This window comes from Pseudorasbora parva, chromosome 14 (assembly GCF_024679245.1).
Source record: "Pseudorasbora parva isolate DD20220531a chromosome 14, ASM2467924v1, whole genome shotgun sequence".
NCBI lineage: Eukaryota > Metazoa > Chordata > Actinopteri > Cypriniformes > Gobionidae > Pseudorasbora > Pseudorasbora parva.
Window position 1 is genome coordinate 34014343 of NC_090185.1, and position 20289 is coordinate 34034631.

Here is a 20289-nt window from a genome sequence, read left to right on the forward strand (position 1 = left end):
ATCGTGGCCAAAATCGCACAGTGTGCACCCGGTTTAAGAGGGACTTGCCACCGGGGTGCTACTAAGAGCATGCTGAAGCCCTCCGAAGAAGCGACCTTGATCCCTCTCTGGGAGAGGGGACTTCATCTCACCCGACAGGGTAAGCAACAGCTTAGGGCGGCCACTGTGAATCTTTAGATGAATAAGCCAAGTGAACACAATTTGGATGATAGGCTGATAATCTAACTCCTCAAAATTAGATAAATCCCATTTAATTCCTCAGAATTAAATGCCACCATAATCACCCCTCAACTGAACATGGTCTGAATGATAGGCTGAATAAACATATCTAACTCCTCAAAGTCAGATAATGTTTCCTTTTAATTCCTCAGAATTAAATGCAGCCATAATCACCAGACGATACTGTTTAAATATGCATTTAACCAAGTCGTCTGCTACTGAAAATGCAAGATTCGATTTGTTTACAACATATTTGGTTTTCATCTGTCGAGATGAAAGTCCACAGGCGCAAGGCTGAAACACTCGAAAAACGTACGGCTGTATGCTTCAAGATATTTCTCAACCAACACAGCCATCACCCTCAGGAGCTGACTGCATGGCTTGCACCAAACAGTCTCACATGTACACCAATCGCGTGTGTTCACTCTTGTTGCAAACCCGTAATCCATGCGCTGCCTCGGCAACGTGAGATGGAATCTTGCATTGTGAGGTGGCGAGCTCTCGTTTACTTCACTCCGTAGATGCTGAGCACATCTAATTCCTCGGAATCAGATCACTCAAGCATCTGGTTCTCCACCCGGGGGAAGAAGCCGCAACCCGGGCTTCCGCGCGGGGACAGAGAACACTGGGTCACTAAAGGCAGCCCCCTCAAGAACTGCCAGAGCGCCCTTATTTTATGAATGAAGCAGCGTGTTTGGTGCTTAATATCACCCGCCTCAATGCTGTGCACGTCTGATTTCTCAGAACCAGACGGCTCAAGCATCGGGTTCTCCACCCCGGGGGAAGAGGCCGCAGCGGGGGCTTTCATTTGGGAAAGGAGAACATCTGAACTGTCAGCGAGGACCGAGAAACTGCCTCAGCAGTCCCAAGACCCGCTGACAAGTTCATTTGCGAGCCCACTGACCTACGCCGCCATGCTGCCTCAACAGACGCGGGACAGAACTATGGGGCTGCGAGCCTGCCACATAATACTCATTTGGACAAAAAACACCAAATAGACAAACAATTCAAACACAGAGCGCTTCGCTGAAGAGCAGAAAGCTATCTGTGCTATGTGCCGGCGTCTCTTTGTACCTTCCGGGTATGCCTTCACTCGCTACGTCATGACGCAACACCAATCAGGATTGGCCTTTTTTCATTCATGCTTCAGGCGCGGCACACTGGGGGACCCCAAAGTGTCATCTATGATGATGCAGTGCGAGTTCTCTCGAGAAAGGGAACAATTACACTGCGATTACTCTGTGACCACAGAGACTTCAATATTGTTTGTATAAAATACTTTTAAAATCTATAACTTTCAGGACTTTGTGTCCAACTGTGAGATCCACAATGAGTAGGAAATAGTAAGTGCTCCTCAAAGTTAAAGCTGCCCATGACACTGCCTGTTCTATTATTTAAAAAAGTAAGGCAAAGTGAGGACACAACTTTTATAGATATTTTGTTGTTGTTGTTTGAAAATATAATGCAATATTTACTTTTTATATTGTTTGATATCTTAAAGATCTCTGCATTACTGTATTTGTATATTTTTTTGTTGCATTTTAAATACTTTGTTTGGCAGTTTTACATTGTGACCTAATGCTGAGGACAGGTTAGATTTCATGCGTTTCCAAGCAAACACACGCACACACGGATGTTATTTTTATTGTGTTGATATTCTTACTTTTTAACATAAATAGGTCTTGTGTTTAAGACATGTTTTAGAGTCAGTGAATTACATTGCAATTATGTTGCATGCGACGACTGTGTAACAGTGGTTTCATGAACGATAGCATGACAATTACATTGCATATTGCACAAATTATGCAAGGATAAAACAAAATAAATATGTACAAATAGTTATACGAACAATAGTGTTACAATTACTGTATATACAGTACGTCCCATAATGCAACAACTGTGTGAGAGTGGATCTACAAATGATTGCTTTACAATTACATTGATGTTTGCAATAATTACGCAACAATGGTTTAAAACATAACATCACATAATGTGAAAATTAAATGTTTTTACGAACAATATTGTTACAATAACAATTTACTGGGTGAAAGTGGGCTTATTAACAGTAGCATGACAATTACAGTGCAGAATGCAATAATTATGTAGGAATGAATTTAAACATTATATTGTCACAATTATGTCACATAATACAACAAAAGGTATAAACTATGTTCAGAAATGCTAACAAGAAAAATTAAGTTGATTGTAATCCAACAAGTTAAGAATGGTTATATATGATTATATATGATATATGAGTTACATTGAATAATGCAACAACAATGCAGCAACATTTATGAAAGATATACCGAAAGAGTGTTGTCACAAAGAGAATGGTTTGATGAACAATTTTCAAAGAAATTATTTCTGCCTGTGAATGAGGCTCATTGAACCAAAAAAAATTCTGTCCCTTTATAGCTAAAAATAATTGTGAGCGTCACTGGAAAAGAGAACTCAATATATCTATCAGAGTAGTATTTAGGTGTCTGAGCTTTTTGCACAGGCTAATCTTTACAATGGAAGAAAAATTTTATAGTGTTCATTTATATTATTTTATTAGGATGAGATTATAATATGGGCCATTAACATCGGTAATACTGCACACTCGCTCTCTCTTTTTGCAAGGGTAAGGATCATTAAGATTTTGGATGTGCTGTTGAAAGCTCACAAACGCTGCATCGGATGTGTTTTGTTTTTGAGTCACTGTAAAAATGAATAAATAAAATATGAATCATCACTGTTGTCAGAGCAAATCTATACATTGGTTCTGATGCAAAATGTTTAGAGTTGCATAAAATCCAGCCGTTTTATTTGACATCAAAACTTGTGCTGCGTTCTTGCAGTGAAACCCAGCGTCGTTCAGTCTCAGCGATGAAACTTGCATATCAAATAGGCTCGAATTTGCATGTGCCACCGAAATTGTTGGGAATGAGGGCGATCATTACGGCATTCCACTCTTGGCATTGCCATCTCGGCTCAACAGTTTTAGGGTCTATTCCCCTGGGTGTCGGATATTTCAGGGTTCAGGACATTCATACATACACATCCATAAAAATAATTTAGAGAGTCAGAGTGTGTTATATAGAGAAAGAGGGAGAGAGAAAGAACTGCGAGGGAAGGCCGACACAGATGGTTCACGGCTCTTTTGGGACCTGCGATGGAGTCTGCCATGCCATCACCGTGGCGCTTGGGGAATTGAGCAGTGGGACTTGCGTTTGAAGCTTGGGATCTTCCATGTGTCATCTGATTACCTCTGACAGTTGAGTTCACCGTTTCATAACTATGTTCTGCTTTTGCTTAGACACTCTTCTAAGAAACATTAAATATGTAAAATACTCGTTGCATCTAGAGGAGACAAACTCATCTGGTTTTGCAAATAATATCTCCATTCAAAGTCTCAATTGTTTTTTTCTTGGATGGCAATAAGATAGCTACGGTTGAATGTATTTGACAACCCTATTAATTCTCCTGAGTTAATAATGAACAACATCTGAACAGTATATTTGTCTTTTCTTTTTCTTTTTTTGCAATTAAACATAATATAGTGCATTGTGACATACATCTGAGTGAAAGGGATTATGATTATGATGGTTGTTGATTGGATTTTGAAATAAGGGTGTGGCACTCAAAAGTGAAGGCATATGTCTGTGACCCTGCGTCCCAATTCACATACTATCCACACTTAAAGGTCCCGTTTTTCACTTGTTTTCGAAGCTTTGATTATGTTTACAGTGTGCAATATAACATGAGTTCATGTTTCGCGTGTAAAAAAACACAGTATTTTTCACACAGTTGACTTATCTGTACAGCGCTGTTTCCTCTGTCCTAAAAACGGCCTGATGATTTCCTTGTTCTATGAAGTCCCTCCTTCAGAAACATGTAACGAGTTATGATTGGGCCAGCGCTTCCCGTGTTGTGATTGGACAGCAGCTTAGACAGCAACTTTGCCCCACCTCTTACCATAACGGGGAGATGCAAGCGCTGAATGCACGCTCTTCTCCACGTGGGAGAGCAACAAGACCACGCCCCCTATTTTGCGTGTACTTGTTGGCAGAGAATTAGTCAACAAACGGTTCTAGTGGCGTCATTCCTGAAGGAAGTGCAGGGGTGTAGTCCAAACCGGCCGTTCGCTGTAGGCTTTGAAAGTAAACTTCTGTTAAATAAAATATCTCGCTTGGCATTGAACTTTGAGCTTTATAATTTTACAGGTATTATTTATGCTCTAAGAGCAACATTTCACACTAACTAAAGTTTGAAAGATGGAATTGCGAAGAACAGGACTTTTAATAGTATTTGAAAATAGAATTAGTATGTCCCAAAAGAGAGTATGCTGTGTTTGGTCCGGACCAAAAAACAAAAACAAAACATATAGTCCTGGTCCGCTTAGAGTTCACGCTGGCTTTTTTAACAGTGAACCTAAAGTTATAGAACTAAAGACATAGGGAGACGGTCACAACCTGATTGGTCGGCTTATATGACGTAGGAGCTTGCTTACCGAACATTCAAAACAATGCTTTGTGCCGGATTAAACACCATCATTTTATGCGTGTACATATGGCATTATTTTTACCTGCTGAGAACTAATAAAGAGCTCATAAAATGTTCAAAACATTCAAAACAGCAGCAGAATTTCCTCCATTATATGCAGAAAAGAGACTGCAAATGCAGTTAAAGTTCTGTCGTCTCTACCAACAAATGGGCAACACAGGTCCTTTGATGAGAAGAAGCAGGTATGCTTTTTGTGTGTTTTTTCTAGCATTTTCGAAACATGCTCGTCGCACCAAATATTGATGAGGCACTTCCTCTGTGCTCTACGTTTGGCCTCTAACTTTAGCGTTACTCATTTGATACACTGATCTTTCCGCATCGTCAAATCAGCTGACTATGTGTCGTATCTTGTGACATTACGTCCGGTTTTTGGTTTGTTTACATGTCTTTGGTCTGTGTTGTGTTCATATATCAATCGAACCCATCTTTTTAGCGGTCTCGGTTCGCTTGTTTGGTGCGCACCAAGGATGGCAGCATTGGTAAATGGTAAATGGACTGCATTTATATAGCGCTTTCAACAGACCCTATGGCCATCCAAAGCACTTTACATGTTGCCTCACATTCACCCATTCATACACCGACGGCGTATTCACATATGTTCAAATTAACCGCACTAAACGAGCAATCATACCAGGTTTCGTTTTAATTGAACCAAAATGACAAGTGTAAACGCACCCTCAGATAAAGGTTTGAGTGATCAATTATAAGTATATAACCTGATAAAAATATATTTATTCAGTGCTATCTACTTTATATTTCATTGGGACACAGGGTGAGTTTGCAGGTGTGGGGTTTAAAAATAGAAGCCCTACTCAGATAAAGCCATTTCACTCAGGTATATGTCACAATGGGAAAGAAAAGATCACAACGTCCGTTTCATGCCAACTTTAACCCTCTGGGTCCGAAAAATGTGCCCGCACGTTTATAATATCAATTTTTTTTTTTTTTTTTTTGGTCTTGTCTTGATCTCAACACACACTGGTCTTGGTCTTGTCTTGATCTCAATCCCTCAAAGTCTTGGTCTTGTCTTGATCTCAACACACACTGGTCTTGGTCTTGTCTTGGTCTCAAACCCTCAAAGTTTAGGTATTTTCTTGATCTCAACCAGTGTTGGGTTAAAGTTACTTTAAAAAAGTAATTAATTACTAGTTACTAATTACATCTTCAATAGTGTAATTAGATTACTGTACAAATTACTCTCCAAAAAGTATTTAATTACTTATTACTTTTTTAATTACTTTTTTAAATCCTATATCAACCTTGAGTTAAGCAATTCAAGGTTAGACCTGAAAGGGCTATTTTAATTATTTTAAATACATAATATAAAACTACATAAATTAATCGTATTAACTGACAAAAGTATTGCAAATCTGAGAAGGATACATAAAAACATGCATTTTAAAGTTAGACTTTTAATGTTGATGTTAAGTCCACTGTTGAATTATGTATAATTATATTTAGTATTTAGTTCAATAACATCAAAAGTAACTGTAATTAAATTACAGAAAATATAAGAGTGGGAAAGGGAAAAGGAAAAGTAATTAAATTACAGTAATAATTACTTAGTAACTAATTACACCCAACACTGATCTCAACACACACTGGTCTTGTCTCGATCTCAATCCCTCAAAGTCTTGGTTTTGTCTTTGTCTCAACACACACTGATCTTGGTCTTGTCTTGATCTCAAACCCTCAAAGTTTTGGTCTTTTCTTGATCTCAACACACACTGGTCTTGTCTTGATCTCAATACCTCAAAGTCTTGGTCTTGTCTTGATCTCAACACACACTGTTCTTGGTTTTGTCTTGATCTCAAACCCTCAAAGTTTAGGTCTTTTCTTGATCTCAACACACACTGGTCTTGTCTTGATCTCAATACCTCAAAGTCTTGGTTTTGTCTTCGTCTCAACACAAACTGGTCTTAGTCTTGGTCTCGCGTTAAGTGGTCTACAACAGAACTATTCAATTTTGAAATAAATTAACTGTTGATGTCTAACTCTACATGGTACAATAAAGATGATTTTCATTCTCTAACGCTACTGAGTGACACTGGGGGATTGTCATCAAGTTTTTAAACTTGATTGATGGCCACAAAAGAACGATTAGTATTTCCACCTCATCCTTTCCCCCAGCATTCAAAAAGCGAGCAAGGTCATAACCAAAAGTAGAAGATTAATTTGGTCTTACCTGATAAATTATGAGAATTAGCCTGTTGGGAAAAAAACAGTACTTGGTGAGCTGTTTCTAATTGGTCCAGTAGAAGCAAAGCAGAGGTTCTGATTGGTCAAACAGGAATGAAATTTAAAATGGCAGTTTAATTTCAAGCTGGGTTAGAAGGTGGGTGTGTTTTAGCATAAGTATTAGTGCTAAGATGATTGAGAGATCTGTGACTTTGGATATGCCATTTCTCACAACTAAGAATGGCATATCTAATAATGCTGGGAAAGCATTGCCACTGTCAGAAAAAAAACCTTGACGGCATCATTTTTGAAATTGCCATAATTATTATTTCTGTATGTGCTGTAGCTATTTGAGAATCCCAAAAGCGGCTGAAAGATTGCAAAGACCTGCAATTTTTCCAGTCAAAGCCAAAAAAAACACCAAAAGTACTTTTCATCTCCTGAAATTTCATTTCTTTTTCAAAGACCCGTGGCTTTCCTTTGACAGTGACGACATGCTAATCCTCTGGGCTCAAACAAGTCCTGCGCTATTACTCTCTCTCTGCGGTGTGCGGCCCACCATCTTGTGTTCATTAGAGGAAATGTGGTCATTCTCAGCAGACGACTTCATTCCATTATATCTGACACGAGCTCATGCTGCAACATCAACAGGCCAAAGCAACAGAATTTCAGCTCATGGTGACATTCTGCAATGAATCTTGCAAGCACTGCACCTTGGGACATGAGCTCGCCATTACACCCCTGGGGCTGAAGGGAGAGCAACTTTAAGGGTCATGGTTGGGGATAATGGTTACACATTTGTAAGTGATTTTAATATAAGTCAGATAACTACTACTTTATTAGATCTGTACCACGGATCACACCTGTACAGCAAATCTATAAATACCTGGAATAAATTAACATTCTTGTAAATTAGTAAATTTTAGGGTTAGTTTACTCGAAAATGAAAAAAATGCCATCAATCTTAAACATATTACATTGTATTGAAATAATCTGGTCATTTTCATCACATTTATAAAACAGTGCCATGATAGGTGCAAAAAGCCAGAAAACATGCATAATAATGTGAAAAATCACATTATTTAATTTTGATAACTGACATCTGCTCATGCGATCCAAAAAAAAAAATCTCATTATTTTTATGATTTTAATACTAAATTGTGTTCAGAGTTGACCAGATTTACTATGAAGACATTTGAATTCATCATGAGCGAATGTATTTTATCAAATTCCCCAATGTCCGTCGCTGATGGCGAAAAAAAATATTTTACTTACTGTTGGGATCCACATTTTCACACAGTTCGGTTTTGGCTTCGCCGTTTGGTCGGTCGCTGGGTTTGTGCGATAGACGTGAGGACATGGTGGCCGCTGTCACCACGGCCTTGAAGCTCCGCTTCCGCTTCTGCACGTTGAGCTCTGGGTGGAATATGATGACATAGACTTTGGGCATGTAGAGCATTCCCAGTGCCACAGATGCGCTCAGATTCATGGAGATGGTCAGCGTGGTGGTCTGGATGTAGAGCTTTGAAAAGAAAGAAATTAATTAGTTAACATTATTTATAGTTATATGGTATATAGCAGCAATGGAATTCCCCAAAAAGTCATAGCAAGTGAAAAAAAGGCTTTATAAAGATATTAAAAAAGAGCTATGGAAGTATAGTGTTGGTAGTTCATGAATTATGTAGTCCATTAGGTATTTCTGGGAACTTCAGAATGGGATTTAAGATGAAATGAAGAAAAAAGTCAAATCTAAAGAGGTCAGTTCGGAAGGCACTCAATGTTGACGTCCTGGTGGGAGAATTTGAAGCCAAATGGATGATAATCTTCCTTAAAAACTTGAGTAGCTGTCATTGCCTGAGAGTACAGCTCTTGCACGAATGTACTTTTCTTGTATGAAAAAAGGAGCTTGTCAAAGTATTATAATGAAGGCTTTCATGCCACGACCATATCACATTAGTACTACGGCAAAGATTCATTTCATGTGGCTGCTAACGGCACTCTGGCAAGTATGTAATTACCGTTATCCTCAGTGTGTTTAATCTTTAATGTGCTGCGAGTTCAAAGTCTGTTAGGAAGGTCACGGGTGTGTTTCAATTAAGGCAACGGGACCCATTTTTGAATGAATTGTGAAAATCATTCAAAAAAATAATTATTTCCCAAATAGTTTCTACTGCATTTCTACTACAAACATATAACAAGCCAGTGAAACAACTAAAGTTCTGGTCCATTTTGTAGCTTATTCAGGCCAAAAACCACCTCCTTGGACATGAGGAAGTGCCCTTCTGATGTGTTCCTACAATGGGTACTTTTGGTCTGTGGACGCTATCACTGGAAAAATATGTGTAGATTCTGATCGGAATTGCACGGCCCATATTTGACTTGTACCTTTCCTATTTTTAGAAAATAAGAGCCACAATCACAACCTGAACAGCCGGGATAACTGAATTCCTGTGGGATCTCGAATTACATATCCTTAAAAATTCTAAAGGAAAAAGTGTGAAAACCTCCAAGGGTGTTAAATTAATTTGCCAATCCAAAGTGCAAATGCAGTGAACTGACACATGAGCCTTTCTGTGACAGAGATCGACACCTAATTCTTCAGCTTTTCATTGGCCGGTGAGATGTGTGATGCTGACTCTGGGATAGATGAGAGAATCCAGTACGCTTGACTTGACAGAAACCATATTCACCTCCTACACCTTGTCCACATCATGTGTGATGTGAGTGATAAAAGCTACTTCTGTTGCATTAATTCAAGCTTCTGTCACTTTTAAAACAACCCAACTGCAATTCAAAATTGCTTTCTACAAGGCCCAAATTCACATTTAATGTAATTCACTGCCAAATTTGCTACGGTATTTTAAAAAAGAAAGAAAGAAATGTATATAAATCAATCAATCAAATTGTATTTATATAGCGCCTTACAACAACCAAAAGGAGCACAAGGCGCTTTCCAGTAAAAACAGCAATGGATAACAGAAAGTAACATAATTGTACATAAAATAGCAGTCAAGTCTGAGTCTACATGTTAAAAGCTTGTATGAATAAATGTGATTTCAGCTGCGATTTAAAAACACTCAACACAGTGATGCTTCGTAGGTGTGCTGGAAGTGCGTTCCACAGCTTTAGTCCCTGGACGGCAAATGACCGGCCTCCAAACTTTTTATACTTGAACTATTGAACTATACTTGAATAATCAGAGAGGTATATTCAGAGGAGCGGAGAGTTCTGGCTGGCTGGTAGAACGTTATTAATTCGGCGAGGTAGGCTGGGGCCAGACCATAGATGGCCTTGAACACGATCAACAAGACCTTATACTCCACCCTAAGCCATGCCGGGAGCCGAAGATGGAGAGAACACGAGCTGCCGCGTTTCGTACCAATAGAAGCCGACTGAGGAATGATAGATTTAGTCCAGTGTAGTCTATCCTCGAGCTGATAAAGGCATGAATTGCATTTTCAAGGTCAGCTCAGGACAAGAATGATTTGACCTTACTGAGCAGTCTTAGCTGGTAAAAGCTCGCCTTCACTACTGCACCAATTTGTTTATCTTGCTGCAAATTTGCTGTCAAAAATAACACCCAGGGTACGCACAGTGGGAGCAAACTGAGGTGAGAGAGGACCAAAACTAAAAGAACTGCTGGATTAATCCAGGCTGAACACTAAAATGATGATCAAAAGTATTCAACTAAATAAACTATGAAAGTATGAATTAGGTTTTATTTAGTTCTATAAACTATAATACTGATCTGCCAACATGTCGCTTTATGATAAATTAAAATAAGCTGATGACATCACTGTTTTCTCCAGAACGACTGTACAGCCAAATCAAATTTTGTTGCAATATTATCCTGTTTGACACTGTGAAGCTGCTTTGACACAATCGTGATTGTAAAAGCGCTATACAAATAAAGTTGATTGATTGGTTGGTTGGTTGATTGATTGATTGATTGGTTGATTGGTTGATTGATTGATTGATTGATTGATTGATTGATTGATTGATTGATTGATTGATTGATTGATTGATTGATTGATTGATTGATTGATTGATTGATTGATTGATTGATTGATTGAACAGGATGTACTCAGTCTTTTCTTCATTCAAATGAAGGACATTCTGGGAAAGCCACTGTTTGATGTACTGAAGGCAATTATGGTGAGGGTCCAATGCAGAACGATTTACTCAGAATCCCAGGGAGATAGATCTGGAGGTCGTCTGCATAGAAATGAGAACAAAGCAGGACCGAGAATGGAACCTTGAGGCACACCAGATGACATAGGGGTAACCGAGGAGGAAAAGTCATTAAGCATTACTGAAAAAGTTCTGTTAGTGAGGTATGAGTGGAACCAATTTAGCACCGCACCCTGCAGACCAGCAACAGCTTGAAGACGAGGGATGAGGATGGCATGATCCACAGTTAGTGAAGTGAGTAAAATATAATTACATGTTTTTTTTTTTATAATATACTATTTGTCATTATAATATCATTACTATATAAGTTGTACCAGGTCAAAATTGCATTGTTGAGAGAATAAAACAGATAAGAAGCTTTTTGTATGGCAGGACCCAAGTTCCCTTTCAGTCAGTACACTACGAGTTATGTGAGCGATTAACCGTCATTCCGTCAGTAACTGACTTAACGTCTCTGTTCCGTTCCTTCAGGGTTTCCGAGATGGTTTTCCAGAAGAACATCGTCCAAAGCATCACACTGCCTCCACCGGCTTGTCTTCTTAGAGCCTCCTGGTGCCATGTGTTCCCCAGCTAAGAAACACACATGCACCCAGCCATCAACGTGATGTAAAAGAAAATGTGATTCATCAGACCAGGCCGCCTTCTTCCATTGCTCCGTGGTCCAGTTCTGATGCTCACGTGTCACTGTTGGTGCTTTTAGCAGTGGACAGGGGTCACTATGGGCATCCTGACTGATCTGTGGCTATGTAGCCCCATACGCAACAACACCTTTCTATCAGAAACATTAACTTTTTGAGCAATTTGAGCTACAGTATACAGTCTGATCAGACCATATGGGCCAGCCTTTGCTCCCACGTGCATCACTGAGCCTTGCAGGACATTTTTGGCCCTAGATACAAGTCATCTTGCTGGGCCCATGTACCAAATACCATAGTGATACCAATGGGTGGGGTATTGCATTTTTATCATAAAAACACTTAAAAATTGTATATAAATGCTATACAAATGTTAGTGCATGTATATGTATAGAAAAGTGACTTCTAAGGGCCCCCCCTGCCTCGGACCCTGGGTCTCTCTCTCTCTCTCTCTCTCTCTCTCTCTCTCTCTCTCTCTCTCTCTCTCTCTCTATATATATATATATATATATATATATATATATACCACTTATCGACATATATATCACATATTGAGTAGGTTACGTGGTGCACACAGCAAATAACCTTGTGTAACTAACACACACACACAGAGACAGAGCGTTAATTACAGAGCATTAAGTCTGAACACTCTCTCTCATCTGAAACGTTTGGATGTGAAGGATGATATGGCGAAGAGGGAGAGTTTATGGATGTGATTTGGGCTAATAATGGATCAGTCAAGAACTGGAGCAGCCTGGAAATAAATAGCTCGATATACGAGGAACACTGATTCTGCAGAGAAGAGTTTGTAAAACACTGCAGAAAGATTGAAAATCGAACGAACAAGAAGTGGTCTAAAACATCCATGCTATAGATTCAAGATGGACTGGGCAGTATGACAGAAATGATCTTGTAAAAAGACCTTGTTTGTTCAGCACATCCCACAGATGCTCGACTGGATTGAAATCTGGGGATTTTGGAGGCCTATCAACACCTCAAACTCGTGACATCAAACTTTGACCATTGCAAAGCTTAGACAAACACTATCCCACACTAAACTACATCCATCAGACTAGTTTCTGCCGTATTAAAGGGGATCTATTATGGCCCCTTTTACAAGATGTAATTTAAGTCTCAAGTTTTAGCTCAAACTAACCAACAGTATATTTATTATACCATGTTGTCATTTTTTGAGGGGGAGGACAATCATGCTGTTTTCATGCATATTATTATCTTTAAATGCAAATGAGCTGCTGCTTCCCGCCCCCTGTCCAGTTTAGGGGCGGAGCCTGCACAACTCATACCCCGGATACTCTGCCAAAAACTAAAACATCTGTTTGGTTTTGATGATCATCTCTATCGCGATCACACTCATGTGGCATTGCAGTTCTTCATTATCATGAACGTTTATGATGCGTTTTAAAGCCATATCAGTCTTATCTTCCTTATATATTTTCTAAGCGCACACACCCGAATCACACACACAGAAAGCTGTCTGTCAGCTGGTGCGGCCATATTAAACTAGGTTCTCTTTCACGTCTTATTGCGCATAAACTGTCAAATACACACAAGGTTATGTCAAAAACACACAAAGTTCACATAAACACAGTCAGTTATGTCTGTGAAGGTAAACAGCAAGTTTTTTCAGCAAGTGAAGAAATCACATGTGTATATTAGATCTGAGTATTAAAGTGACAGCAGCTTAATATGCAATACATACTGCTGTATATGCTGTGAATATGAACCAAACAACCAAAGAAAAACAGAAAATCTCTTACATTTCTTACTTAAATGCTGCTGTTAAATGCTCTGGTAGGGAGATATGGCATGGCGGACTGTGTTCAGCTCACTAATAGGGCGGAGTCCGCCCTTAGTCATGGGCATTACATTATTATAGAATTTGATATTGTTATAGAATTTAATTTGATTTTGAATTTGTTCTGTTATGTGATGTTACATTGCATATAAACTGCAAATGGCTTATTCTGAGATACTGCTTATCATTTATTGGGATTTAAAAAGGAATGGTTGAATTTTTACCATTATAGGGTGGTATAGTGTGTACACTGCCGACACACATTTATGTTGAAACGCCATGTAAAAGTGAATTTTGCATAATAGGTCCCCTTTAAATCACCTGAACACATCACCTATGACAGCCTCATTAACACCAGTGACAGACAAATTCACAATCCCCCGCCTTATGACAACATGCAATTTAAATAGATAAGAAATCAATTGGTATGCCGACTCCTGCCATGATCATATGCTAATCCTGGCAATCTATCAGCCAGGTTTTCAGTCTTAATTTATTTATTCATGCAATCTGTTTCTTTCTAATGTTCTTCCACTGTCAAACAAGGACACAAAGACCTGGAATGCTGGAATAGGCACTGAAGATGCATTTCAGCTTTGTGCTGTCGTTGAGTCTACACTCAACCCAAGGCTGAACCCTCTTCTAAGCAACGTTGCCTTAAAACGGCGTTTTTGAAAAACAATCCTTAAAAGGATGGTTTTTGATGTGTTCAGAGAGTCACACCTATAGAGGAAGCAAAACATCCTACGCGTGTCACATGAGAGGCATCCCGAACGCCACACAACCGTCAAGCGGCTTCAGATAGGAAGGGACTTATTATATAAAGTGACATACATAAAGTGACAGAGGAAGTCGACTCAAACTGCACTGTGATGTAGTTCACCATCACACTGGATGAAGGTGACACATTTGGCACTACCAAGAAATGCAATCGCGGGAGACATACAGTAGGTGGAAAGGCACAATTTTCATATTTTCTCTTGGATCACCTTGTGTGTAAAAGTACAATGCCTTTTGTCATCTAAAGATCCTTTTCTTTTTCCTTAAGAGACAGATTTTTTTGGTTTGGTGTCAGTGGGTAATTCAGCTTGAAACTGGCAAAGGCAGCTACACAAAAACACAATGAGCTTATTGATCGCATTCTCAAAGACTGACTCATTTTCTCCGCATTCAGCTATCCACTGGCAACGTCAACCAGAGGAACGTCCCTTTGGCGGAAAAATAAAGCCTTCCTCGGTCGTCACCTCAAACATGCTTGTAATTAATTTAGCAGCATTTCAGAAGCTGTATCATGATGTGATTTGACACGAGAGTTACATCCCGCTGTACTTGCAACACGGTTTTTGCATTTACTAAAGAAAATGTGTGTGTGATGGAAGCCCATTCCTGACAAACTTATGACGTTGTTTCTTGTAGGCATGTGCCGATATCAGTTTTTCATGTTGCGATTAATTGCTGAAGCTTTTATCACGGTATACGATATTATCACGATATTTAAATAAGGTGCAAAAAAGTTGTCATAGCAACAGCTTTAAGAACTATTTTTTTTAAAAACAAAAATAACTAAATGTTGAAATATAATAATACCAAAACACCAAAAATATATACAGCTCTGGGAAAAATTAAGAGAAATCAATGTTAAGTGGTCTCTTAATTTTTTCCAGAGCTGTAAAAGTACAATTTTCAAACAGATTAAAGTGCCAAAGAATTAGGCTATAAAGAACAACAGTTAACAAATTAATATACGGTCTCATTATTTAATGCATTAAATAAGATTGAGCAACAGCTACATTTTTTACAGAAAGTATAATGTTTTTTGGTAATGTTAAGGGGGGGGGGGGGGGGGGGTGAAATGCTGTTTCATGCATACTGAGCTTTTTACACTGTTAAAGACTTGGATTCCCATCCTAAACATAGACAAAGTTTCAAAAACTAATGTTGGACGTTTGATGGAGTATTTCTGTGTTAAAAATCCGGTTCCGGAGAAACTTCCGGTTTCTTTCCATTAAAAAGGTTATTTTGTTATTAAACAGTAACTAAGAAATTAACATTACTTACGATAATTAATTCTTTATATGTATTTTTCATTGTCAGTTTGGTAATAATGAATTAACATGTTAACTAATGAAGTCGTATGTCTTTTGGACAAATAATCAAAAAAAAAAAAAAAATTCTAATCATTAGGGCATGTTGTAGTCCAGATTAAAACATAATGTTTAAATTTGAAAATAAATAGCCAATTAAGTCTTTAAGTATTAAGTATTTGGTGCTGTGATGAACAACATTGAGATTACAAAAACGAATGGCTGTTTTAAAAACGTCACTAGCGCAGTTGCTTTTGTTTGCGGGGTTTCTGGGGTAACCGCGGCATTCTGCAGTTCATCAGCGCCCTCTGCTGTCATTGAGCGGCACTTCATCAGCGCGTCTCCTTCACGCCGCATTCACACGGGGCGTAGGCGTTAACGCTTGACGGAGGGCGTGGCTGAAGCTGGGTGCTGACGCGATCGTCATAGTGACAACAGCCAATCACATTAACTTGCCGCTTGGACCAAAACACAACACAAAAAAGCGCCTTTTTTGGTTGTATGTGCGAGTGCGATTGCCCGTGTATTTGTTGTCAGCGCACTGCACAGGTGCACGAAGCTGTTAAGTACATGAAATCCTGAAAAAGCGCCGACAGCGGGAAGAATATCACATTGTGGTCTAGGAGCTGTGTCTGGATTTTTAACGGTCTATGGTCTGGATGGTTCACGGAGCAGTAATGAATGCAATTGGCTAGCGTCTGCTGTAGGATATTTGCATACGCCGATCTGATTGGATGACGCCTGCGCTGGCGCTTGAAAAGTTGAGAATTCTTCAACTTCTGCCGCTTCCAACGCGAGTGAAGCGCCGCGACGGAACCCACAATTCAGTTCGGCAACGGATGATGTCACCCATTCAAAGTAATTGCGAAGCGTTAACGCCTACACCCCGTGTGAATGCGGTGTCACTCGTTCATGTGCTTCTCATTTACATCTGAGTGTGTCCATTTGACGCAGAGTACAGCGGTGTTGAGCATTTATACGATTGAGGGGCAACGTATTCTAGAGTGCATTATAAAATTTTTTATAATTTTTAATACATTATTACTTACGATATTTTGAAGTGGCCACGATAACAATATCGTGCATATTCATTATTGTGTTATATCGAATTACCGAAAAATGGCACATGCCTAGTTTCTTGTAATTGTGACTTTATATTTCACAATTCCAACTTTGTTACTCATAACTTATATTTTATATATCACAATGTATTTTTAAATCTCGTAACTGCAACATTGTTTCCTGTAATGTCAACTTTATCTCACAATGTGAATTATATATATATATATATATATATATATATATATATATATATATATATATATATATATATATAATTACAACTTTCTCGTAACTGCAACTTTAAATCTCTAAAAATTACGTCATACCTTACAATTACAACTTTGTGTCTCAGTGTAGCATTTTTTTTTTCTTGACATCTCTCATTGTCAGTTCTTATCTCACAATTACAACTGTTTTTCGTAATTGAGACTATACAATTTGGCTATTAATTATGTATTTGCAACTATGCTTCTTGTAGTTTTAACTTTTTTCTTGTAATTGTTCCTTTATATCTTGCAATTGGGACTTTGTTTATCATAATTGCCAATCTATATTTTGACTATAATGACTATATATCTAATAATTGAAACTTTCTTGTAACTGTGACTTTATATATCTCACAATGACTTAATTTCTCACAATTACAACTTTGTTTCTTGTAATTACTACTTATCTCAGTATAACAATATATATTGCAGCTGTGATTTTTCCCCCTGTATTTTAAAGTTATATATCTTTCAATTCCTTTCTCGTAATCAAGACTATATATACATCACAATGTGGCTATTAATCATGCATTTGCTTTTTGTAGTTTTGACTATTTCTTCTAATTGTAGGTTTCCTGTAATTTACCTCAAAATTACGACTTTATATATCACAGTTTGACTTTCTATCATGCATTTATGATTGTTTCTTGAACTTTTTTCTCATAACCACTACTTTATATCTCAATGCAACTCTATATCTTCCCATTTCTACTGTTTCTCGTTTTTTCAATATCACACAATTCAAATAATGTCTTGCAATTCTAACTGTTATAATTGAGTTCATATCTCACAGTGTACCTATATCTCACAATTGCAACTATATCTATGTTCACTTCAACCTTTTCTTGTAGTTGGGCCTTTTGTGTCTCACAATTACAAGAAAAGAAGTTGCAATTGTTTCTCCCAATTTATAAAAAATGAATATATATTTGTTTGAAATTATACACAGCAAAGAATAAAACCAGCATTGTGCATTCAAAAAAATAAAAAACCAAAAGGGGTCTGATCAAGACAAAAGGTGGTAAACACTAAACACTTCAGTGGCAACACTGCATTTTTCTGAAACCCACTTGACAACACATAGCAACCCATTTAATTCAGCATGATGGGTGATGGCTGGATCTATTTGGAATCCCTTATGTCAATTTACATTTAAAATAGCCGTATGCAAGGATGTAGAATGTAGGAATAAATGCTTACCTATCATAAATTATAATTTTGCTTGATTGCAATCCAGAATTTCATGCATCCTTATGAAACAAACAAAACTAAGCATTGGTGGTACCAACACATAAATATGGCCTTTTCTGCATGACACACATGCATATGTCTGATCGTATGCTTTCAAGTGCATGCATGTGTACACTGCAGTGTGACTAAAGAGACAGCATGTAACATCTCTATAAAATCAGAGGCACCTGCGTTCACTGACCTAAATCCACATGGGAAAGCCGCAGATGGCATAAATAAAGCAGCCCCCTGCATTAAACATGGGTCAAGACTCATGCATGCACAGTATCCTAAACTCAGCATCGGATGCATTTTCACTGAAGCTTCATATTCATTTACAAAAAGCACCTGCTTTGTTGTAGATTAACAGTACACTGCCGAATTTGAAGTCACTAATATTCATTGCGGATGTTAGTGCACTCACATTTAATATTCATTCAAAGTATACATTATTTTAAAGATAGCAGGCAGTATACATTATACTCCGCCATATTAAGCACTAAGACAATTAATCAGTTACTAATTTAAATGTGGATCATTCCTACATTTTGGTGAATTTTATGTGCCCATTAAACAATACTAAATATTTTACATAAAAACATTCATGTCATATGGCTTTCCATGCATATATTTACGCCGTTCACAACAACAACAACAACAACAACAACAACAAAGAATATATTGATTAGTACCTGAATCATAGTAGGTTAAAAAATAATAATATAAATAAATAAATAAATAAATAAATAAATAAATAAATAAATAAATAAATAAATAAATAAATAAATAAATAAATAGATGGAAATAACTTTGGATTAGCCAGGATATTTTTTTATTATTATAAAAATATTTAAGTCGGAATGAAGAATGTCATATACATTTATGATGGCTTGAGGGTGAGTAAATCATAGGATCATTTTCATTTTTGAGTGAACTATCCCTTTAATAGACTGGACGCTTTAAATTTTGAAACCCATTATTAGCTAGAAAAGACCAACATGCTAGCAGAAGTCTAACATTTAGGAAGACTTTTTTTTAAAGGGATCTCCTGGTGTTATAAGACTTGTATGGCTTAACATAACATACATTATGTTTCTTACTGAAATCTGAAGTAGAATACAAATTAATTAAAAAAATATATATATGTTTTTGGACCATGGGCGGCGCCATTTTGTTTGTGTTCTAGGTTGATGACGTAGAATCCCTTACGAAACAAAAATATATTGCAATATATTTGAAAATATCATGCAATATATTCACATATATGGGATTTAATATTTATATTTTCCAATATATTGCAATATATTGAAAGCGGCAATCATTTGTATATTTTGCAATATATTGCATGAATATATAATTTATTTTATAATACCATCAATATATTATTCCATATATTAAAATATATTTCAAGAAAATATATTGGTAAATATATTTTCCTTTCGTAAGGGATGGTTGCACTCAGCAATCAGCTGGCGTTCCCCGTAGCTATTTTTACCACATTGCAACGCGAAAATTGTTTCAGAGTTAAACAAAACCAATAAATTGCTTTTTATTTGTACTTAAAACACACATACACGTGCACACAAACATTCTCTCACACAGACTCACACACACCCCAACAGATCGGCACACACACACACATCCACACACTGCGTGCGTACACACACACACACACACACATCTACGCACTGTGTGTGCACACACATGCTCAAACAGCTGTAATGCATGAGGGTTATACTTACATCATTTCATTGTCAGCTGGTGTCGATTTAGCAGGCCAGCATGACTGAATCTGAAATCACCCTCATTCACTATCCCGTGTGTTGATATCATAGACGGCTGATATGCAGTAGCTTAACTGTAATACCTGATGTGACCAGCAGAGGGAACTATCTAGGTTTAGGACGGCCATGGGATAGGGGGACATGAGGAAGAGCAGAGGCAGGATTTTTGGTGATGCTGTTTGTCCGTACATTAAAGTTTGAGCACAATCTCAGTGTGAATTAAAACCTCAATCTTTAAACTCTCATCTTTAAGACACAAATAACACATTCCCTACTTTA

General features: G+C 37.7%; 1 protein-coding gene across 3 annotated transcripts in view; it reads right to left on the minus strand.

Annotated features, from left to right (window-relative positions):
• The window catches only part of grm7 (glutamate metabotropic receptor 7), a 354975-nt gene that overhangs the window by 10627 nt on the left and 324059 nt on the right, over window positions 1-20289 (minus strand). For 2 of the 3 annotated variants that reach the window (XM_067416302.1, XM_067416304.1), the window contains one exon: window positions 8218-8464. In XM_067416302.1, the coding sequence (XP_067272403.1) occupies window positions 8218-8464 (247 nt within the window). Of the gene's footprint in view, window positions 1-6949; window positions 6972-8217; window positions 8465-20289 lie in introns of all 3 variants that reach the window. The other variant, XM_067416303.1, reaches the window with a different exon arrangement.